Source organism: Rhinolophus sinicus, chromosome 14 (genome assembly GCF_057876585.1).
Source record: "Rhinolophus sinicus isolate RSI-liver-muscle chromosome 14, RSI-T2T, whole genome shotgun sequence".
In the NCBI taxonomy this organism is placed as follows: domain Eukaryota; kingdom Metazoa; phylum Chordata; class Mammalia; order Chiroptera; family Rhinolophidae; genus Rhinolophus; species Rhinolophus sinicus.
Genome location: NC_142514.1, coordinates 153,213,048 through 153,237,406, shown reverse-complemented (window position 1 = coordinate 153,237,406; position 24,359 = coordinate 153,213,048). Strand labels below are relative to the sequence as shown.

At 54.6% G+C, this 24,359-nt stretch overlaps 1 protein-coding gene across 2 annotated transcripts in view; it reads right to left on the bottom strand.

Annotated features, from left to right (window-relative positions):
* Positions 1–24,359, bottom strand: part of KCNC1 (potassium voltage-gated channel subfamily C member 1) — a 45,695-nt gene that overhangs the window by 2,102 nt on the left and 19,234 nt on the right. The window contains exons 2-3 of one of the 2 annotated variants that reach the window (XM_019746606.3): positions 8,503–9,436; positions 1,309–1,497 (exon numbers count right to left, since the gene is read on the bottom strand). In XM_019746606.3, coding sequence (XP_019602165.1) covers positions 1,309–1,497; positions 8,503–9,436 — 1,123 coding nt within the window. Of the gene's footprint in view, positions 1–1,308; positions 1,498–3,122; positions 4,637–8,502; positions 9,437–24,359 lie in introns of those variants that run through there. The other variant, XM_074336097.2, reaches the window with a different exon arrangement.

Below are 24,359 nucleotides of genomic sequence, written 5' to 3'. Positions count from 1 at the left end.
GCCCCCACCAGGCTGGCAGCCCTCCACCATGCAGCACCATGCGGGAAGCGCTGTGTTGCCCTGGGGCCCAAGGGACCTCCAAGCAGGGCAAGGAAGCAGGGACCAGCCTGGATCAGGTGGGCACACTCAGCACCAGTGACTAAAAGGACTTCCCCCATCTCAGTGTCGGCTGCCTCTCCCCTCTGGCTTTGCCCTTTACTTGGAATTCTGCATTTGCTCTTTGTGCGTTGTTGAACCACTGCAAATACTGGAGCAGTTGTAAGTGGCCACAGGCTACACCAACTGTTGCTCTAAAAAGCCAACTATCACTCTGTCCCAATCTGCTCGCCCGTCAGCATGCATCCCAGGTGAGCACGGGAGGTGCTCCCAGGCATGCACCAGCTGCCCGCTGCTGCGCTGTGCTGAGGGCAGCCTTTTCCGCCTTCCAGGCCCAGGCCAATGCCCAGAGCCTCAAGCTAGGGTGCTCTGCATCCTTGCCTGAAGCCTCTCCCCAGCTCATGCTCAATCAAGCTCCGGTAAAAGCCTTTCCCCCAGGGTGTCAGCCTAAGACAAGGGTTTGGGGAGGAGTCCTTGAGCAGAGGCCACCGTGGGGCTCAGCCCTCACCCACCACCAGGGGGCACTGACCACACCGGGGCCTGGCTAATGGGCTCTGGAGATGGAAGGGGCTGCAAAGAGTCCTGCATAACCACCTTCTCTTGGCAAATTCTCCATCTGCCACTAGTAATATTCTGACAGGTATACACCTTACCTCTGCAAGAACACTGGCCTCACCCCCAAGGCCTGAAGCCACATCTCTCTTCATGCCTCCCCTACCATGGGTCTGTGGATTCTCTTTAAAGGATGCCTCTTCAGAACATGGATCTTGGGTGGCTAAGCCCACAGGGTCCTGGCCAGGCCAGGCCCACTCCACTGCCCTCTTCCACTAAGGGATGGGGGAGATCACTTTGCCTTTTGGGTCTGACCTGCCAGTTGCCAGAACAGCCTAGAGTATTCGAGGTTCTTCCCGTACCCCTGGGTATCCCCGGGTATCCCCCTGCCTTAGGGTCACGGCCTGTCCCTAAGCCCCTTCCTACCCGTTAGATACCACCCCTCAGCTGCCTGGACCTCAGCTTCTGCCAGCCTGACATCCCACTTGGAAGAGAGGGACTCAGACCTCCAGGGGCTAACCCTGGGGGTTCCTTCTGCTCCCTGCCACCCATCAGTGTGCCTGCCTGCCCCTCAGCGCCCCTCGCCCCCCACCCCGCCCACCCATCTGCAGGAGCGCCAGGCGGCCCAGCTGATGCAGTGCCCCAGCCTCCTCTACATACCCTTTCTCATTCCTCCACCAGGTGGGCACGCGTACTCCCCGGTTGATAAGAGGAAGCAGGGTCCGTATCTCTCGCGGGTGCCCGAGCGCGTAAAGGGCAGGCCCTCATCGGGAGTGAGGGCCTGGTCTATGTGGGGGCAGTCTTCGTTCGCCAGCGCGGCCTTCGCCACCTCCCCATTCAGTTTGGAATCTTCAAACATATAAGCAGAAGCTATTGAGACACTGAAAACTGTTTAGTGGGGGTGACAGGCCAGAGGTGGGGCATTGGCAAAGGGCAGCCCATCTCTGAAGACACAAAAGCGAGCGGGCCATAGAGGCTGGGGGTCCCCGGCTCGTTCAGGCGGCCTGCGGGCTGCCCACAGTGCTGTGAAGGAGGGGCTCCTGGGTTTGCTCAAAGTTTGCAAAAAGATGAGTCGGTGGGCCCAGCAAGCGAGGTGCCAGGGGCCGGGCCCAGAGCCCAAGGCGGGGCCGATGAGACAGGATGGTGTGATGCAGACATGGGTAGAGGGCCAGACATAGAGCTCAGGGAGAAAACAGACAGACACGCAGAAACACTCCAGTAGAGAGAGGGAGCCTTTCCTGACCCCTCTGCTACTGGCCGGAGCCTGGCTGCAGCCCATGCACATCCAGCTCAGGCTTCCCTGCCCCATCCAGACCCCGTTTATCAACTCCACCCATTCCCCATTCGGTTCCCATCTGATGACTCCCTGTCCCTTGTCCCCCACACACACCCTATCTGATACCTTAGCCTGCTCGCCCCCATATGAGATCCAATCTGGTCACTCTGTGTCCCTGCTCCCCATGCAGACTAGGCCTGGCCACACAGTGTCCTCTGTCCCCATACAGACTTACGTTAACCTGGTCACTCTATGTTCCATCCGCCACACAGACTTAACCTGGTCACTGTCTATGTCCCATCTCCCATGCAGATTGGGCCTGGCCACGCAGTCTCCCCCATCTCCCACGCAGACCCAATCTGACCACAGTCTTATGCTGAGCCCTCAGTCCGCTGATCCCCACACAGATCAAGCCAGGGCCTTCCACCCCGCTCGGCCCTAGGCGGCCTGGTCAGCTTACGCAGGCACAACAGGGACGTATGCATGAGACACTGACAGCAGGCCATGACTTAGGAGGGGCCCCCATTCCTCCGTCTCCTCTCGGCAGCATCGCCCGAAAAGCAGAGCAAATGGATGTGTAAAGACAACAGCAGCTGATGGACTCAGGTGGGGCAGACGAGTCGGCCTCTGTGTTAGCCTGAGAAGGAACCTAGGGGGAGGTCTGGGGGCACATTCAGGGTATGTGTGTGTGTGTGGGGGGGGGGCAAAGTGTGGCCAGAGCAGGGATCTTACCCTCTCCCAAGTCCAGGAGCCGCGCCGTGGCAGCCTCTGGAGCTGGCAGAGGTAGTTCTGTCTGGCCGCTGCCCCCACCCATCACTCTCGGGCACTGAGCCGGCCCCACACTCTCTGCCCTCAGAGCAGAAACTTCCTGGTCAGGGTGGAGCCAACTCAGTGCCCACGTGGGCACCACGGCTTTCTCACAGGCTGCATCTAGGGTGAGCGCCCCCAGGGAAGACCGACACCCACACGGCCGGGGCCACAGGAAGGGGGGCTCTCTGGAAGACTAAAGTGGGGGGAGTGGGGGGGGAGGAAGCTGGAGACAATCTCCTCCCGATCTGACCCTCTTCCGTGGCCGTTTACATCATGTAACTACACGCAGAGGTGATCCTTCTCCACGGGCACACGCTCTGCATGACCATGGGCAGGCCACAGCCCGTGTGCACATCATGTCACTACAAAGAGGCAGTCAGTCAAAAGAGAAATGGACCAATCAGGTTTATTCATAAAGCAAATCCAAAAAAAAAAATCCCATCATAATTTTGGAACTTAAAAAAAAAGTCTGTCATACAAGATGGCAAAGCATTTCACGTACAATGCGTTTCTTGACAAATCCCAGGGACTTCACTCCCCAATTTACTCTGAGCCAGAAAGGCCAGTTATCAAGGTAACTCTGATACCACGTAACTGGGGCTGGGGCCTGCCTGGGGTCTGAGGGCTGCCTAGCGTGTGGGGCGTGTCTACGGGCACACAAGTGGGCACAGACACACCCGGTCCTGCCTCCTACTCTGGTTGGCCTCTGGCTTCTCTCCCAGGGTCTCTGGGCTGAGGAGGAGGTGGTTGGGGAGAGGGGAGGGAAGTCTGTGGGAGGAGGATGGGGGGGCCGGTGGGGAAGTCAGGGCCCCTTGTACCCGGACAAATGTTCCTCAAAGGGAAAACAGCAAGTCCGACCAGGCAGCGTCTCCATGTGGGAGGGGAGTCAGGCCCTGCTGTCTCTCTGTTGGCCATTGTCTGTCAGTGGACACATCAACAGCCTACAGTTCTTGCCCAGGGGTGGTCAAAGCTAGGACCCCTCCTCTGACCCTGAGTGAGCCCCAACCCAATGGACCTGCCCCCCCCGTGCCATGCCCCCGGAGTATCTAGCTCTCACACCCTTTAAAGGGTCCATGGTTGGGGCTGGTTTCCCTGAAGGGGCAGGGGGCAGGGGGCAGCCATAAGGATCCCTTGGAGGACGTGAGCTGTGCACCTCTCCCTCCCTGGAGAGACCCCCGGACTCTGCGGGGCCTGCTTCTTCTCTCAGCCATGACTTCGAGGGTGTGTGACTAGGTGCGTGTGTTTAGGAGCCAGCCTCCCTGGGCTGCTGGTTTGTCTGCAGTTTTGGCTGCTCTCAGAAACGGGGAGCATTCTCCTTCCCCAGCTCCAGAGGGGAGGCTGGGAGGGAGAGAAACCAAGGAGGGGCTGACTCTGTCAACCTGAGGCACTGCTGAAAAAGGCCAGAGGGTCAGCTCAGCCAAGACTCCACTCCTGCCTCTACCCCATCCTTTGGATGAGATGGCCACCAGGAACCTGGATTCCCACCCGCTCCCCCGAAGGCGGGGAGCCTTTCCTCCCCCTCCCCTGGCCCACGGCTCCTCAGCCCCCACTAGACCCGAGGGCTTGCAATGATGAAATGGCAGCATGGGCAGCGTCTCACGGAGATGGTTTCCAGGCTTTGAAATGGGCTGAGATAGATGAGCGTCCGCGAGAGGGTCATTTTTTTTTAAACTTTGGAGCAAGGAGACCCCGGTGTCAGGGCCCTCAGCCAGCAGGACTGGCTTTCCACCTGGTCTCCAGGCACCAGGACGTACTTACTGTTCAGACCAGCAGCGGGCACGGGGCGGGGGGCACACAGACTGTGGTGGGGTGGGGCTTGCTGGGTGTTTCCTTGGGTTTACCCCCAAGGGGACTGCCCAGCTGGGGGTTCAGGGAAAAAGTCCCGAGCTAACTGGGGACAGTCTGTGAGAGACACGAGCAGAGTACAGTCACGAGAACCGGCACAAGTCATGCAACAAAACGAGGAGAGAGAGAGAGAGAGAGAAACATGATTACTAGAGAGAAAGAAAAAGAGAGAACGTGAACAACACAGAAAAGAATACCCAGGCCTGGCCCTCGGAGGCGGCTCATTCTCTGTCCCTTTCCCCACAGCCCACCTGGGGCCACGTAGACTCTACTGAGGAACCAGCTGCCCACCCTGGCCCTATGTCCAAGCAGAAACTCGGTCAGCTCATGCAGAGGGGCCCTGCCCACACCCCGCCCGGTCAACTCTGCCCCGACTGCGCCACCCTCCCTGCCCCATGGGCTAGCACCACTCCCAGCACCCTCTGCAGCCCCGCACCCCGCAGGTGAAAGGTGGAGAGCCGGGGCCAGGGGCACTTTGGACTCAGCTGCTCAGGGGAGACCCCTTATGCACCCCCCAAAGACGATCCAGAGGCTGTAGTGGCAGTTCCCAGGGGGCCCAGGCAGGGTCTTCTCTGGGGCCTTACTGCTGCTCTGCGCACCTGTGGGCAGGATGGGGTCTGGCCACCACCCTTCCCCCATGCCAGCTCTCTGGTCACCTATGGTGGGACCCTGCAGCCCCAGACCTGGCACCACAGAGGACTAACCCATGTCACAGGAGCAGAGATGGACAAGACACACGTGAATGGACATGGCAGGACAGAGGGAACACTCCGAGCTGTCCAGAGCAAGTGGTCTGCCCCCCCATCCTGACTGCAGATGGGGAAAGGAGCCCCTTTCTGGGAAAGGAGCAACTTCTCCTGGGTGATCAGCTCCAAGCAGCCCTTGATGATGTGGGGTGCCCTCCTGGCAACCCCCGTGACTCGGGACAAATCCCCCCAACACGGAGGCCATGCCAGTCATGGTACAGAGGGAGACCAGATCATCCTTCACAGACACACGGACCTGAGGCTTCAGGAGAGACCAGAGGTGGAGGGGAGGGGAAGGTGCTGCTGCCTCGCCGGAATCCCGGGGGTCCAGCCTTGGTGGGGGAGGTGCCCTCAGAGCCCAGCGTGTTGCACTTGGCCCCAGCCCAGGTTCTAAAAGTGGAACTGGAGAACCTTAGGTTTCATTGAGGCCACTTGATTGCCTTGGGGATGGAAGGTGGCCACCGAGGTCTTGGGGGCCACATCTCACCTCCCTCAGTTCCTGCATGCCCCGTCTCCACCCACGTTTGCCTTCTTCGCCTCTGGCCTCCCCCACTCACTCACAAACACACCCAGCGCTGTGCCATTCTAGGTGCATAGCTTCAAACAGAAAAAGAGGAGAATGGGAAGGGACTCAGGGAGGCAGAGATGGGGGAACACCTCCTAAGAACCACACCTTTCCGTAATAGATAATCCAGGTCTCGCACACCAGCCTTTGGAGGAAGGAGTGTTCTGGTAAGGGAGGAGGCTCAGAGGAGGTCTCAGAGCCAAATGGGCAGGTCTGGACATCAGGACAGCACGGCCAGGGTAAGTGAGTACTTAAACAGGGGGTGAAGATTAAGTGTGAGGAGCAGGAAGGCAGGGGGATCCGGGATCTGGCTTGGGAGGGCCCAGAATACCTCCTAAGCCACAGAAACTGCTCATGCCAGAGCTCTGGGTTGTTGAGATGTGGGGGCAGAGCAAGGCTCCCAGGAGCAGGGCTGCCAAGGCTGCGGGATCCGACACAAACACAGGGGTTGTACAGGTCCTCTGCAGCATGGGAGAAGGGCTGTCCCTAGGACTCGCTGGTGTACGTGTCAGAACACACACGTCTACACTCGGTGTGTGTGTGCATGCATCCATGTGCATGTGTGCGCGAGCGTGTATGTGTGGTGCCCTCAGCACACAGAGAGTACTGGCATTGTCTAGGAGTACAGACGACTCTGCCTGACTGGAGTGTCTGGGGATCCCTGGGACTGGCCTGGGGCACCCATGCTTTGGGCACCAATCCTGAAAGACCCAGGGTTGGGGAGGATGTGCAGGAAGGGCCAAGTAGCACCATGGTGATGCCACTCAGGCTGAGCTCTCCCTGCTGGGGCCCAGAGTGGACGCGGGGCTAGGCCAGCCCAGACCCTCTCCCCGAGCCCCAGGAACTTTCTTGGCTGTGACAGTGGCTCCTGAGCTCAAACATCTAGCTAATCCAAAGCAGACAGTTGGGCAGGAGCTTTCCACCAGCCCATGCCTGCCTCCCTGCGCAGGAGCCGTGCCTTGGCCAGGGAGCCCAGCCTCACCTTAGGATCCTTAATCCAGCCTCCTCTGAGACCCCTGGCTCAGCCCAGGACACAAACCATGTTCTTTTCAGGTGCCTAGAGGAATCCCAGGAAGGGGGAGGGGTATTGGGCCAGGAAAAGGGGCTGGAGAGCTCCCATGGGCAGAGAATTGGGCCTTGGAGGTCCTGCTCTGGGCAGCACAGCTGTGGGATGAAGCCAGGTCTGGAACAGGATGGGGGTGGTGGGCCAGACAGCACATCAGCAGGAGAGAATCAATCATCCGCTGGGGGAGGCCACCCAAACTGGGGAAATGTGCTCATCTAGGGCTGAGCTAGCCTGCAGCCCCTCTGCCAGCCCTGGACCTGGGGTGTCCTTCGGAGACTAAATGCTGCTTATCCCTCACTCCGCCTCCCTCACCTGACGCTCCTTCTTAGCTCTGTGCTGTATTCTACTCTGCGATATCCATTCCTTTGAAATCCCTGTGTCCACAGAATAAGTCGATGGTATTCCATGGGTAGAGGTAGACTATGGGCTTTATATCTTCGGACCAGAGCCCCGTGATCAACTTTATGTGCTATGTGCAGGTTCTCATAAAACTGAGAGAGTCCCATAACGAACCACTAGCCATGGAATATTAGAATATATCCCACGGTGACTAGTATTGTTTCATGGCCCCCCTCCCCCCTCCCCGACCCCCACCGAATTCACGGGAAAGTGGTTGTACACTGGTTGGGGTGTCATGTATTGCTGCTGCAGTCCCTACCGCCGGACGTGGAGAGAACCCTCGGTGGGAGGTTGTTGCTGGTCTGGAGCGCTTTTGTCTAAGCTGCCGAGGGTGGTGGCCCCCTCTAGTTCTTCGCTCACCAGCCACTTCCATCAAAGGCCATCGGAAACTCCCACTCGACCATCAACCCAAACAGACAACGTGAAAGCTCGACTCACTCCAACAGATTCCTAAAGATAAATGCTAAACTCTAGAGTGGTGGTAGAAGATGAGTTGGTTCGGCATGCTATGGGGGAAGTAAGCTTATTACGGAGGGCTAGAGGCGTCTCCTGGGACACACACCTGGAGCTAGGCAGCTGGAATCAGCGCAGAAATGCTACTCAGCGGTAGAGACAGGCTCTGTGGGGGGTGAGAATCTTTGCTACTGCTTTTGCAGGGACCCTCCTGCCAGATCCCATGCACCATTCATACCATCTGCACAGCCTGAAGGGAGCTGTGTAAAGACCAAATCAGAAGCTGTCTGCCATTTCCAAATCACACCCACCCCCGCCCCGCCCAGACAGCAGGTCAGTGGCCTGAGTCAGAGACTCCCGCTGGATCCTGCCCACCGAGCAGCAGCTCCCCGGGGCTCCTGCTAAGAGAGTCCTCAGCAACCTCACGGGCCATGGCGTCTCTTCAGAACCTCACGAGACCAGCACGTCAACCTCCTTACCCAGGGCCACCAGTGAGGTTCCTCTCGCTGGCTTTTGCCTCACGAATTTGGCTGCCCAGCATCTCCCTGGGCCCCCAGGCTCCACACCTCGAGACTGAGTGCGGGGTCCTGGGTCGCCCACGGAACTAAGGAAGCAGTCTGAGTGAATCTGGAATCATCGCTACAGGGGGCGGAGGTGAAAGGTCAGATCGACATGCCTCTAAGAGGTTTCCTACCTGCTCTGTTAATTTCTAAAATTTCTTCCTGGGCCAGCGGGCATGTGTCACTCTGAGTACTGTGGTGTGGAGAGTTTACGACAGATTTACAATAATTGGGAGATCCCAGCTGCGGTGGCCGCGGAATATGCTTCTTTTTTTTCTTTGGTAGTTTCTGCTTAGCCATGGCTAAGGAGTAATACATCCCGAAATTGTTCACGATGACGGGCACGGGCATGGCGATGGTCAGCACGCCCGCCAGCGCACACAGCGCCCCCACCAGCATGCCGGACCACGTCTGCGGGTACATGTCTCCGTAGCCCAGCGTCGTCATGGTGACCACGGCCCACCAGAAGCCGATGGGGATGTTCTTAAAGTGGGTGTGCTCACTGGCGCTGGGGTCATTGGGCTGTGCCCCTATCCTCTCGGCGTAGTAGATCATGGTGGCGAAGATCAGGACGCCCAGGGCCAGGAAGATGATGAGCAGTAAGAACTCGTTGGTGCTGGCGCGCAGCGTGTGGCCCAGGACGCGCAGGCCCACAAAGTGGCGCGTGAGCTTGAAGATGCGCAGGATCCGCACGAAGCGCACCACGCGCAGGAAGCCCAGGACGTCCTTGGCGGCCTTGGAGGACAGGCCACTCAGCCCGACCTCCAGGTAGAAGGGCAGGATGGCCACGAAGTCAATGATGTTGAGCGAGTTCTTGATGAACTCCACCTTGTTGGGGCAGAAGATGACACGCATGAGGAACTCGAAGGTGAACCAGACCACGCAGACACCCTCGATGTAGGTGAGAAAGGCCTCCGTCTCTGCTTCCCGGTAGTAGCGCACTTGCGTGCCATTCCGGACATTCTCGATTTCCGTCTTGTTCACAATGGGGTTGAAGCGCTCATGGGTCTCCAGGCAGAAGGTGGTGATGGAGACCAGGATGAAGAAGAGGGAGGCAAAGGCCACATACTGTGGGGGAGAAACACACAGTGTCAGAGGGGACGCCCTCCCACCTAAAGTAGAGAAACCTGGGGCGCCTTTGTGTTGGGTCCAGTCAGAGGCCAGGCCAGGGGAAGACACCTGCACGATGACCCCTCCAACATGGGGCCAAACTGACAGGCCACCTTTCCCTTCTCAAGGCACGGGATAAAGAAGCTTGGGGAGCTAAGGGGTTGTGGCAGAGATTGCTTTGTTTTCACAAACACAGTTCCTTTCCTCCTAGATGCAGCTAGACTACATTTCCCAGCCTCCCGTGGGGTTAGGCAGGGTCATGTGACTGAGTTCAGGCCAGTGGACAGGGCACAAAAGGTATGTGCATTAAAGCTAGGCCTGGCTCATAAAACCTTCCTTCACGGGGTAGACGGGTGGCTCAGTTTGTTAGAGCACAAGCTCTGGGCAACGGGGCTGCCAGTTCTATTCCCACATGGGCCAGCGAGCTGCGCCCTCCGCAACTAGAATGAAGTCAATGAGCTGCTGCTGAGCTCCATGGTGGCCAGATGGCTCAGTTGGTTGGAGCGCGGGCTCTCAACCACAAGGTTGCCAGTTCGACTCCTCAACTCCCACAAGGGATGGTGGGTTGCACCCCCTGCAACTAACAATGGCAACTAGACCTGGAGCTGAGCTGTGCTCTCCACAACTAAGACTGAAAGGACAACAATTTGACTTGGAAAAGTCCCAGAAGTACACACTGTTCCCCAATAAAGTCTTGTTAAAAAAACAAAAAAACACCTTCCTTCTCACTCTCCATGCTCTTTCTTCCCTCCCAGTTCCTCGCAAATGCTGAAGCCCTAGGGGCCAGCAGGGCCACCAGAAGGAAGGAGCCTCCATCCCTGAGAAGAAAGACCACTAAATACTCTCATTGAACTATTGCCTGAGTGGGAAATAAACTTCTGTTGTGTTAAGCCACTGATTTGGAGGGGGTGCAGGGGATTGGTGAAAGCATTTAGTTACCCTGACTAATAAACGTGACCTAGTCTGCTGGGGCTAACGTTGGCAAAAAAGTGAGAAGGGGCGGGAATGGTGGAATCAGGCCCCTCCAAGGCCACATCTCCCATCTTCCTTTGTACTCCAGTCTATCACACTCTTTTTCATGGATCTGTACCTCATTCATGGGGTCTCTTTCAGGTTCCTATTTAGCACTGTAGAAGATGTGTAGTGCCTCAGGGCCTTAGACGTTTTTATCTGCTCTATCTTCCTAGGGACTCACATACCTAACCTGAAAGTGAGTGCCCCATCCTTGGAGGTATTCAAATAGAGGCTAACTGGTCATTTGTCAGAGACACGCTGTTGTGGGTTCTGGCATCAGGAGGAAATTGGACCAGGTATCTTCAAAGGCACCATAAACCATGCATCTGCTCCTCTCCTTCTCTCCTGCCAGCCCCAGGATATGGGTGTGGGTGGGAGGAAGGAAGAAGCTGTTGGGGTGCTGGGGCTTTCCAAACATTTGTGGGTCTCTGCTCCTCTCAGACCCCACCAGTGAGAAGGAAATGGTCGGAATAACCCAGCCTGCCCAGAACCACCTGCTCTGGCCCTGCGCTCCCTGGAGGAAGGTTCAGGAGACCTTTTGGTTTGGTTTGGTGGTGATGGAGATCCCTTGGGTTTCTTAAGCCCCCAGAAGATATGGGAACCCAAGGAAAGAGAATAAAACAGCTGTCTGAGTTTCAAACCCTCCTACTCAGACTGAATTCCAGACAAGGTCTCTTCTTCTAGCCTCCAGTTGGGTCCCCCCGGAACTCTAACGCACCACGGCTTCCCTTGGCACTGCCCTGGGCAGATGGACCCCTGGCCACTCAGCTCTCTTCCAAGGGCCCAGCTGGTCATACCTGCCTGCATGTTCTTGCTGCTCTCCTTCCCTCTGGGCTCCCCTTCTCCCAGCTTGGCCAAGGTAGGCCACGGCCAGAAAGAACACAGCCATTTCCTGGGAGGCAGCCCTAGACTACAGTCTGGAACACGTGGCACCTTTGGTCCACAGAGCTGCCCTCATAGACAACTTGAAGGACTGCCACAGTCTCACCCTGTATCTGAAGCAGGAGGCAGCCATGCTGCTTCTAGCAATTTCTTTCGTTTGCATTGATGCCCCTGCCCACCTGGTTGCAGAAGGCAGCACTGGGGCCCCAGAACAGCCCTGCCTGGGCTGACCATGGCTAGGGGACCTGGCACCCAACCTGGAAGGGATCTAGAAACCAAGAACTATGTGGACCGCCCAAGCCACATTCGGGGTTGGGGGAAGGGGAGAGGAAGGGGAGGGGGAAAGTCAGCTTTCAGGATGTCAGTGTAAGAGTAGCCTTTAGGATTATCTGGTCCAAGACACTACAGGCTACAGATGGGAAGCCTGAGGCCCAGAACCAGGAGGAGAGCTGCCCAAGCCAGTCATTGCAGTATGCTCATGGCCCTACAAGCGTTACAGCATTGAGCGAGTGTCAAAAATTTTATCCTAGACTACTATCAATTGTGATTCCTACGAATCCTTCCTTCAATCCACCCATCCATCATCTATTTATCCATTTCCTCCTTCCCTCCCCCCACCCTCCCTCCGTCCCTCCCTCCTTCTCTTCCTCTCCCCCTCCCACCTTTCCTTCCTCTCTTCTCTTCCTTCCTCACCAAGCGCCAGGTTAAGCCCAGCACAGAGGGGAATGAGGCCTCAGCCCAGCTCTCAGGGAGCCCCCACCCAAGGACACACAGAGATGAGTACAATGCAGTGGGCTGCAAAGGTGAGCCCCAGGAGTCCTGTGAAGGGGGTGAGGTTTGGACAAGGTGGGGCAGGGGAGGGCCTTAAACCAGGTCTTCCAGCTTCAGAAACAGCTCTGTGAGGGTTCAGCTCTGCTGACCTGAGTCACCAGAGAAGTAGAGCAGGAAAGCAAAGTGGAAGCCGCAGAAAGAGGTTACCACTTCCAACCTGTTTATCCAGCTCTTTCCATCACCAGAGTTGCCAAAGCTCTTGTTGCTTAAAACATATCCCTGTTTGCTGGGCATCTGGCCCTGGATTCCCTCTGGAGGGCCCCTTCTTGGAGTTTGGCATTCACAGCCAGACTTCCCAGGGGCAGATCATGCCCCTGTCACACCCCCTGCCCTGGCCTTTGTGACAGAGGAAGACCAAGAGGCAGGACCCACTGCACCCCTGGGCTCCCAGCCCTTGGCAACGATGGAAAGTAGGAGGTACCTTCCCTCCTCTGTCCCCTCTGCTTATATGTGACTTTCTTTCAACAGGGCCACTGCCATCAAAGCTAACAGGTTTTTTAGGCTTCAGTGTCAGCCACTAGTCCAGTGTCCACACAGCTACCAGAGGAAGCAACCCGCTGGAATCCCAGCTCTGCCCAGGCCACCTGACTATGCTGCCAACAGAGAAAAGCCTGAACTCCTCAGCCTGGCACATTTGCCTCAGTGATTTCCTTACAGGTACCCAACATTTCTGCCACATGCAACTCTGCCATTCATTTCTGATGCCCCATGCCCAGGTCTTCACACCTGCCATTCCTTCCACTAGAGAGTGTTCCTGCCAATCTCTCTTCAGTGCCCCACTGAGGAGCCCTTCTCCTGGGGCACCTTCTCCAGGTGAGGCTCCTCTTGGCAGCTTGAGGTCCTTAGGAGGCCGCAAATGAAGGGAACTCCCAATGAGCCTCTTAATTCCCCCCCTGGGAGGCAGTGAGCTTGTCTCCAACGCTGGCTCGTTAGTGCTCAGGGGAGGCTCAGGGGAGGCTCAGGGGAACAGCCCAGATGGGGTACTGATGTGTTATGAGCCTTCTCACTCCTAGGTGCCCCCACAAGCCCCTGGAGCTCTCCTCCCATTTATTCCTCTCAGGACAGGTCCAAAGGGGAAAACTGAGGCCCAGAAAGAGGTCAGGTCTTATAAAATTAGGGTATAAAAAATCCTTGGTTCTCACCTATCAATGGAGATCCTGTCTAGATTTTTTCCTCTCCAGGTCCCAGTGTCTAAAGAGTGGGGGTGAGGGGTAGGCAGCAGCAGCCAGGCCTCGAGCCAGACACTAGGACTTCTCCCCCCAGGGGAGCCATGAGAGGTGGAAGCCAGGCCTCCGCCTGATGCCTTGCTTTTGGCCTTTGCTGCCGGCAGGCCTGATCCTTTGTCACAGGCAGAGCCCAGCAACATCCGGTCCAAGTGGGCCCTTGGGAGGGCTGTGCAGGAAGGTGCCCCTGGCTTGTTCCAACCACTGCATTCTCCTAAGCCTGCAGACTAGCAGGTCAGCCACGCACACAGCCAAAGCGAGAGCTCCTATCCAGCCGCATCCCCGGCTCCCTTCTGTCCATCCTTAGGAGAGCTGAACGCAGGAAGGAGAGAGGAGGACGTCACCAAAACTAAAACGGCCTCTGCACCTTTAACCCTCATACCACCTGCTCAGATAGGGGCTCGCACCTCATTATGCCAGAAAGGAAACCCCAGGACAGAGGTTCAGGGACTACACAAAGGGTTGCAAGTTAGTGGTGAAGCTGTGCCTTGGACCCAAGTTTAGCTCCAGAACCTAAGATGTTTCTCCTACTAGAGTGACCATAGCTCTTCTGGCAAGCAACACAGCCCTGCACCCTGGGGAGCTGACCCTGATCGTGCCTGGATGGTCCTTCTTGGAGCTTGACACCCAGATTCTCTAAGGGTAGGCTATGCCCATCCCCAGTGAGGGAGAGAGCCAGCGTGCCTGGACTCACGCTGGAGACCAGCCAAGCCTAAATGGTTCTTGGGCCTCATTGCCCAGGCCTTGCTAGTGCCTGGAGCTACAGTGGGCCAGGTAGGGGGAGGTGGGGAATGCAGCCCCACCTCACTCAGGGAATCAGTGCTGGCAGCAGCCTTGGATGGTCTAGCCTGCATCCCTACCTGGCCCACCTTCCCGCAGACCCGGAGAGGGCAGGGTGAGAGATAACCTCACCTTGCTCAAGAAGCTCAGCCAGAGGGAGGGAGAAAGTGTAAGGAGACGGGAGGACCTGGCATCAGCTGACCCCTGGCAGGGAGGGAATCTCTAACTGGAAGGTATGGAGCAGCAAGCCTTGGGAATTGGCCTCTGCAGCAACCCTGGGCTGTCCCTCCGTGTAGGGGCTACAGGCAAGGGGCAGGAACTGCCCCCGATGTGAGCTGTCTGCCTCCCAATCCCCAGTCACCCAGAGGACATGCAACATTCACCCACAGGCCACAGACATACACAGCTACCCAGAGTACACACCTACCCCATTACACTGTGCATGTGGCCACACAAACTACAGCAGTGTCCAGACCACACATACACAGAGAACACAGGGGCCCCTGGAATGTACTGAAACATATCTCCGCGCATCCAGCATAAACCTCCCGGCGCTGTTCTGCAGGATGCACAGCCCAGCCCCCACACAGCACTAGCAAGGATACAGTCAGAGCACACGGGCAATGCAGCAGTGGTCACCACACAGCACCAGCACTACGCACACAATGGACCCGCCACTGCCGCTCAGCTGGCCCCTTCTCTGCCCACCGCACCCCCGCTGGTGTGACTGACTCAGTGTCTGCCTCTCCAGCCTTCCCCGATGCCCTCAGCCTGCCTCCCTGCTCACAGTGCCAGCTCCTGGATTTCCTGTCCCGAGGGCCTGCCCATCATCCACAGGCTTCCTGATTTCCTGCCACCCACCAGACCTGTCTCCTTTCCCCAGCCCATCCTCGCAGCAGCTGTGCCCCCACAGCCAGGATACAGGCCAGCTGTGAAGCCAGTCCCTCCTGGGCTGTTAGCTGATGGCGGTGGGGCACAAAGGGAGCTGTGCCCAGCAGCTCAGGGATAATTGTCAACCAGCGTGGTCACCTCAGCGATCACCCTTTGAAATTTCAAGACAACATAGGCAAGATCTTCTGATAATGCAGCATAAACCCAAGCTGGTAGTTTCTCGTTTGTTTTTTTTTTCCCCCAGAACCAAATCACAAACCATGAGAGACCCGCCAATTGTGTTCTGGAAAGTGGTAGCCATGGCAACGGAGCGAGGCATCCCATTTCTATGGTAACCAGGATGGTGAGGCTGTTGGCTGTAAAGTCAGACAAACCTACTAACGATCTGTTGACTTAAGATGATGTTTTATAAATCACTGTTATTTTTATCATAACCCCACCCCTGAAACCATAAATCAGAAAGGCAATTTACTATCTATTAAAATGACCAATATGTGCTATGACTTTCACTTATAAATTATTTATGCCACAGTCATCTTTTGAAAATTGTACTTGCTTTTCAGAACTGTTCAGGGGTTTGCCGTGGGGATCTGTGTTCTTACAGTTTGGCATTCCAGGATCAAGGCAACGGTTGTAACATGGTGCAGGGACCAACATTCTGGTCTAGCAGCTCACTTGCTGTGTGACCTTGGCAAGTTACTTCCCCTCTCTGGGCCTCAGTTTCATCATCGGAAAGTGAGAGTCGGACTTGGTCCCTTCTGAGGATTTGGAGACCCGGAAAGGTTTCAGGCTGTGGGGCTAATCGGGGGAGCCCTGGCTGGTATCCAGGTCCCAGGCCCCCAGAGGCTTCAGGTCAGTTTTTCTGCCTAATTAAATCTGCCCAGTGGGTGTGCGCAGCATTTGAGTTAATCCATGTGGAGTCAATGATGCAGAGCAGGCGGGATGGCCAATTGGTCTAAATAAATTGTCAGTTGAGTTTGGAAACTGCATTAGACTCATCTGCACTTCCTTGGGCTGGGCATGCCCCAGCGTGTGGGGCTGGCTGAGGGCCACGCGGCGTGGCCAGGGGAAAGGAGACTCTTTGGGTCCAGTCCCTTTTTTGGTCCATCAATAATGCCCCCACCATCAATTCCGAGAGGCCTGGCTGGGTCCTAAGCACTCCATCCGGGCGTCTGTGTGCTGGTTCCCATCCCTTCTCTTGAATCCTCCCCTCTTGGCACCCAGCTCAGGGAGCAGTGGGTGGGAGAAGCTCCCCATAGTGCTACATAAAGGGTGGGAGCGGGAGGGTGTGAGAGTGTGTGCAGGGAACATGGCTGTGTGGGCGCCTGTCTGGGAAAGTCTGTGCTGGGAGAGTGCTGGCGGGAAGAGGGAGGCAGTGTGTAAATGTGGCGCAGGTGTATAGACATGGTGAAGGCATGTCATCTGTTTGTGCCTGACTCCCGGCACGTGCACAAGGCTTGTGTAAATGGCCGCTGTGCGTAGTGTATGTGGTTCATGCAGATGGTAGAAATGTGCGTGTGTGTATAAGGACATGTGTGAGGTGGTGTGTGTGCGTGTGTGTGCGTGTGCACGCATGTACGGGCCATCTCCTAGTGGAATCAGGGTCTGGCCAGGCACTCTGGACATGCGTTCTCTGAGTTGAGACCCAGCCCAGGGCTGTGACCCTTTTCTGTACCAGAGATGGCCACTCACATCCTAGCCTGGGGGTGTGCCGCTTTCCCTGGGACTGTCCCTGAAAGAAAGAGGATAGACAGGATGGGAGTGGGGCAAAGGCCGCCAAACCAGCCCAGGGGAAGGCCCGCAGGAGGCAGGGCTGTGCCCAGACCCGAATCCCCTTGTCCCGCCACACTGACTCTCGGTCCTGGGATCCAGTGTGGGCAGTGGGGGAACCACGGCCGGGAAAGGCAGTGCGAGGCCCTCAGGGAGCCCAGCCTCCCTGGGAGACGAAAACCTGCTTTGCTGAGTTCATTGTCATGACCCCAGACCTAGTTCAGAGCCAGAAAGGGCTGCCCCAACAGCTAGCTAGGCTGGCAACTTGTCAGGTGGCACAGGTTTCCATGTTGCTTTCATTCTAAGATGCGCATTTGTGTCACATTTTAGAAATGAAAATATGTCATACAATGTACACACCCTGAAATAGTCCCCATCTTCCCAACATGCTGTTATTGAACTCATGGCATGTCTTAAATCGACGGTACCTTGGACCTGTGAACACAGGGTCATTAGAAACCCAGACACCAAGACAGAGGAGAACCTCAGAGGTTTTTGGTCCAAAAGCCGCCCCTTGTGGCAGGAATGGAGAAATGGAGGCACAGCAAAGGAAGGGACCCACGCAAGGTCACGTTGCTCTCAGGTAGAGCAGAAAGGAGAACCAGTTTCTCCTGAAACATTATCGAGCCCTGGGCTCCAGCATGGGGCTTTCATCACTGAGGCCTCTGAGCCTTCGCTTCAAATGCCCTCCCAGGCGTCTTTGTTCCCCACCCTTCTAGATCCCAGGTCAAAAGCAGCTCTAGCCCCTCTTGTGAACAAAGGCAGCAGCTAGAGGGCAAATGGCAGGACGCTGAGGTCCTGAGTTTGGGGCCTGGCTTGGCTGGTGACTTTGCACAAGTCACTGCCTCTTTCTGAGACTTTATTCCTCGATAAGGAGGGGGCGGGGTAACAGTCCCTGCTTCCCAGGTGGTTGTGATGATGAAATGAAATAATATATAGAAAGTAAGAAGGAGGTATTCAAACACATTGTTTCAGTCCCCACACAAACCTCCCACTCTGACTCTCAGTGGGCCCTCCAAACCCAGTCCTTTCCCATCACTTCAGAGCGCTCAGGCTCACAGCGTCTCAGACGTAGAAAAGCCTAGACTCTTACAGTCATGGAATGGGAACCGCTGAGCTGGGAGACAGTAGGATATGCCCTCCACATCACTAAACAGCACGACTGCCCTTCAGAGAGCTACCCCTTGCCCCTGCTCAGCCCATGTGGCATGAGTGGGGCTGAGCCCATGTTCCTGCAGGCTGAGCAGGCCTGGCTGAGCAGCAGTGACCAGTCTGCCCAACGAGGCCAGCCCTGGCCCTGGAGAACAAGGGGCAGGCTGCTCCCTGAGGGACGGCTTCTGAAAGATCCAGTGGGATTGGGTCAGAAGAGAAGTCTCTGGATTTAGCAACAAGGAGAACTTGGTAGGGGCTAAGCCTAGATCCTCAGGAAGGGTGGAAGGGAGTAAGAAGCCCTCCCTGAGGAATTTGGTGGGACACGAAGGATGCAGGAGCACGCAGAGGCTCGTGTGATGGAGAGGATGGCAGCAGAGGGTGCTGGGGTAGAGACAGTGAGTGGAGGTACAAATGTAGAGGCCTTGGCCCCACAGCCACACACTGGGGGTTCAGTAGTTGTGGGTGGGACCAGAAATTTACCTTTAATTTGTGCCCTCGGTGGCGCTGATGCCGCCAGCCCCATCCTGGCATTTGGGATCCACAAAGCCAGGTGAGACCCAGGGCCAGCTAGCTCTGATGTGCAACGAACCTCATCAGCCTGAGACCACATTAGAGGCTGGGAAACAGGCAACATGCTGGAAGGAGAAGAGTCCTGGACTTGGCTTCAGAGACCCAAGTTCCAATCCCACCTCTGCCACTGGCTTATTACTGCAGGCAAGTAACCTCTTGGAGACTAAGTCCCTTCATTCTTAAACTGGGAACTATAATAACAAACTCTAGGAAGGAAGACGTTATTGAGGTATCTGGAGGAAAAGGCAAGGTATCTAGGACTTTCCCAGATCCAGGCCAGAATTCTGGGGCAGGGAGAAACCCCAAGACTGCCAGTTACCTTGCACACCAGTATTCTAGGAGTTGGGCCAAAGCTTCCCTCCACAAAAATCCAAACACAGCATTTTTGTTTTGTTCCCCAAATTATGGGGGTGGGGAGATGCAAGGAGCCACAGCAATAGCTGAAAGGAAAATGTGTTTAGATTCAGTTTTTCCCCCTAATTTATTCTGGTCCTGCTACCACTTGCTAACAGCAGACCAGGAGCAAATGACAGCCTCGTGAGAGCCAATGACACAGCCTTCAGAGCCTGTTTCCTGTTTCCACAGCCCAAGCCGAGGCCGTGCCCAAGACCCGGCACTGTGGCCTCCAGCCGTGAGGGACACACTCCTCAGGGGAACGTGACTTAACATTCCCACTTCCACAGGGTTTCCCACGTGAGTCCCTGCCTGGGGGCTGGGAGGAAATGAGGCTCAGTGGGAAAAGGACACCCAAGGTCACATGATGAGTGGGGTGTGAGCCAGAGCTCATGGCTTTCCAGCCTAATGCTGGTAGCGAGATGGAGGATTAACGCCGGCCCCTTCCTGGTCTTGAGTGGGCCCTGCTTCCTGCGCTGTCCATGCATGGTCTCATTGAAACCTCATGCCAGCCCAGTTAGGTAAGTCCTATGAGGCATGATCAAAAGCTACGGTGAACGTTTAAGTTTAAAAAATTTATTACAGGACAGCTAGTTAGCTCAGTTGGTTAGAGCACGGTGCTCTTAACAACAAGGTTGTCAGTTGAATTCCACATGGGCCATTGAGCTGCGCCCTCCACAACTAGATTGAAGACAACAACTTGGGCTGAGCTGCCGCTGAGCTGCCAGTGGGCGGCCAGATGGCTCAGTTGGTTATAGTGCGTGCTCTTAACAACAAGGTTGCTGGTTTGATTTCCACATGGGATGGTGGACTGTGCCCCCTGCAACTAGATTGAAAATGGCACCTGGACTTGGGGAGCTGAGCTGCGCCCTCCACAACCAGATTGAAGGACAACAACTTGACTTGGAGCTGATGGGTCCTGGAAAATACACACTGTTACCCAATAAAATTTTTTAAAAAATTATTACAGTAAAAGACACATTGTCACTAATTGCCCTCAAAATACTCTCCCTCGCTACAAACACACATGGTTCTTGACACTTTCTGAAGCAGTTCTGGAAGTCCTTGTTCGTGAGTATCTAAGTTGAGCTGCCTAGGTGTCCTGAATCATTTTGACTTTGGGGAGGAGCCAGAAGGCCACGGTGCCAGATCCGGTGAATAAGGTAGATGAGGACACATCATCAAGTTTTTATTTGACAGAAACTGCCATATACCAGAAGTGATGTGTGACAGGGAGTGTTGTCATGATGGAGGATGATTTACCGCACACTTTAAAACACACCTTCTCTCAACCGTAGCTCACACCCAACTGACTGCACTGAACAAGTCAAAACCCGTCACACACTGTTACTAAGGTTCAATGCGCTGCTTCTGTATTAAGATCCCTGCCTTTCCATTGGATGGCACTCGGCAGCAGCATTCACTGCATTTTGTGATCACAATGGAAAGGCTCTGTGTCACACATCACTTCTGGTACAGCAATTTCTGTCACATAAAAACATGACAGTGTGTCCTCATCCACCTTATTCACCAGATATGTCACTGTGCGACTTCTGGCTCTTTCCCAAAGTCAAAATGACCATGAAAGGTAAACATTTTTAACCAATTCAGGACATTGAGGCAGCCACGACAGTGCAACTAAAGACATTCACGAAAAAGGACTTCCAGAACTGCTTCAGAAAGTGACAAGAATGATGGGATGTGTTCGAAGCAAGGGGGAGTATTTTGAGGGGGGTTAATGGCAATGTGTCTTTTACTGTAATAATTATTTTATTTTATTTAAACATTCACCGTCGTTTTTTATCACACCTCACAGTGTTATCACTGCTTTTCAGACGAGGAGTCTGAGGTTTAGAGAAGTGAAGAATCTTGCCCAAGGTCTCAGGTTCTCAGTGGCACCATTAGTCCTATCCTGCTTTGAAGTCCTGGACTTCAGGCTTCCCATAGGCCCCTCTAAGTTTCCAGGCAAGATGTCCATAGCACAGTTCAGCCTGGCTGTGCCCCATGAGCTGGCCCCGGCTGCCCCAGCTTGGTTACAACCTTTGTCAGGCCCGGATTGCTTTGGTTGCTGTGCTGTCCCAGGATGCCCCTACAGTCCCACAGGCCAGAAAGGCTGGGTGTCAGGGCCCCAGAAGGTCCCATCAGGGACTAACACCCACTCTCTCGTGGAGACCAGGTAACAAACACCCTCTCCCATTAGCATCTTAAACTCTGAGGAATACCCGGAATTTACACAAGAAACTGCTCTGCTAGTGAAGGGCTTAGAATTGTGTGTATCTCCTGGTGTACTTGTCTGATGAGTTATAGAGCCCTTCCTATTTCCTCTTTTGTTCTGACTACCAGGGAGCTCAGCTAAATTTGGTGTTCGATTCTGAACTAATCCTTTACTTGGGTTTGGGGTATCGCTATTTCTTCTCTTCACTATACTCTTGTTTTTTTCCCCTTTTATTTTTTATTTCTAAGAATTCTGTCGTAGGTGTGTCTCATGTGCCTCAAACCTTTTTCTACCATACATTGGAATAAGAAATATGTGACTAAGACTCCCAGGTCAGAAAGTGAGTAGGAAGGCATCCTATACAGGACACATAGGCCTCTCATGGGACAGTTCAATAATCCCCTCTGTGGTTACCCCGAGGCAGATGTTTCTGTTGGTGACTGCCAGCAAGGGTGAACTCCCGAGGCCACTTGTTCTGTCTTTGGACAGCTCTAGAGACATGCCTTTATTTCTTGTTTAAGTCAACCTCCCTGCCCCTTTCTCCTGGAGATGCCAGTGGTGCCCTCTGGAGTCACCAGAATACACCTGCTCCTCTTCTTCCCTGTGACAGCTCTACCCACACCTGTAGATGGGCCGCAGGACCCACCCTTGGGACATCTCTCCTGCAGGCCAGGCCTCCTCCAGCTTCCATCACCCTCCTTGGCCTGGTTCAGAGCCTGATTTTGTTGAACGCTCACTGTGCATGGCTAAATGTATTGTATGCTTTACCCTTTTCAATCACACACCCCTCAGAGGCAGGAGTATTTAGCTTTGTTGATCCTCACTGTCCTTTGCTATCAAGTAATAATGACCACCATTACCACATGATTTCATTTATCTTTAAAAACTTCTTTAAGGAAGGTGTCATTACCTCCATTTTGCAAATAAGAAAATTAAGGTTTAGAGTGAGGAAGTCATGTGCAAAAAACCCCAAAACCCACAAAGCTCGGAAGTGAAGGCAGAATTTGAAACCAGGTCGCTCTTACTCCAAAACCACTATGCTCCAGGGCTTCCCTTTGCAAATCTCTTTCACATCCATCCAGGTAGCCCTCGGAGGAAAATTTTAGTCTTCCCATTACTATAATATTGGGTACAGCTGTTTGCAGTTTACAAGACAACTTCACATTTTGAATCCTGTATGAAACACACACACACACAAACACACACACACACACACACACACACACACACACACACACAGCTGGGCCATCAGTCGGACCATCTTGATTGCCCCCATTTGGCAGATGAGAAAACTCAAGCTCCAAGATCCATGTGTGTCCACTAGAAATCCACTGGAAAATTTCCAGTGCTCAGTTGTGGTTTTGTATCAAGTCAGGGGTCCTGACTCCCAAAAAGGTATGCGCGTGCGTGTGTGTGTGTTTGGGGAGAAGGGAATAAAAAGATAACCCCAAGAGAGGGACAGCTCAGGGAGGGCAGTGGACACAGCCCAGGTGGGACTATAATTGACTGCCCACCTGCTCTCCCTCCAACACATATTTACTCCTTATGCCAGGCTTGTGTAGGGCACTGAGTACAGAGTGAGCAGAAACAGGCACCTGGCAGGGGGTACTGACATTTATCAAATAACCATACAAGCAAATACATACCTACATGCGGTGACAAGGGCTTCAGGAGGAATGCACAAGGCATTTGATGGGCCTTTAACAATGAGTCTTGGGGTTAGAGGAAGTGACAAGTGCAGAGGTTGAAGGGATGGGTAAGAAACAACTAGGGAAATACAGGGTGCACGGAAGAGCATTCTAGGCAGAAAGAACAGGAACAATTTCCAGTCCTTATGTTCCTTGACCATCAGTAGCATCTGAGACAGCTGGTCACTCCCTCCTTTTGTTCACACTTCCCAGGACCCCACGGTCTCTTGATTTTCCTCCCACCTCACTGGCTGCTCCTATTCAATGTCCTCTGCCAACCTCTTCTCCCAGCCTCTAACGGGGTGCTTCAGAACGCAGTCCTTGGTCCTCTGCTCCATCTGCACTCATTCACTTTAGCGATTCACCCAGTTTCAAGGCTTAGATACCATCGCCCATTCAAATACCACCAAGAGCACACTCCCAGATGTTTATCTGCAGCCAGCCCTGCTCCTGCACTCAAGACTTCAGCATCCACGTCCTTAGCATCTCTAAGTGGAAGTCTAGAGCTCTCTCTCCAACTCAACACGTCATCTGATTACAGTACCACCCCCACCGCCTGCAGCCTTCTCCATGAGATAGCAACTCCATCCTTCCAGGACATTCTTGACAAAAACCTTAGAGTCATCCTTGACACCTCTATTTCCGTCACGCCTCACATTTAACCTGTAAGGAAATACTGTTGGTTCAGCCTGAAAGAAGTTCAGAATCTGACCACCTCTCACCACTTCTGTCCCAGCCATCATCGATTCCCCTGTTATCGTGAGAGCCTCGTAACTGGTCTCCGGGCTTCCAATATTCCTGGTGCTCTAGGACTATTTTCAACATAACTGTCAGATAATCCTTTTAAAATGTAACTCTGATCATACTATTTCTCTGCTCCCAACCCTGCACGGGCTCACCATTCCTCTCAGAGGAAAAGCCAAGGTCCTCACGACGCCCTGCAGGTCCCCCCATGATGTGGTCCTCCATTACCCCTCCAAGCTCCTCTCCTGCCACTGTCCCCTTCACTTGTTCCAGCCACACTGGCCTCCTCCAACATGTTCCTTAAACACGCCACATGCCTGCTTGGGGCCCTCTCACTGGCTGTTGAACCAGGTATCGTCGTGGCTCATTCCCTCAGCATCTTATGAGTACTCTGACCGCTCTAAAATCTCAACCAGCACCTCCAATAATCTGGTTTTCCTAATTCTACTCCCCCCATCCAAATTGCATGTACCATCTTCGAACACCCTCGCTTTTCCCCAGCTTTCCTGAGATACGTAATATACACACAATAACATTCACCCATTCCAGGTGTTCAGTTGGATGAGTGTTGGCACTTTACACTATCTAATCCACTGATTTTCATTATTCATTGTCTCTCTTCCCCCTTAGAATGGAAGGTCCATGAGGTGGCTGGATCTGGGGATCAGGGCTGGCCTAGCCACACACCACACACTCCTAGCGAAAGGGGGGCTGTTTCACCCCCCTTC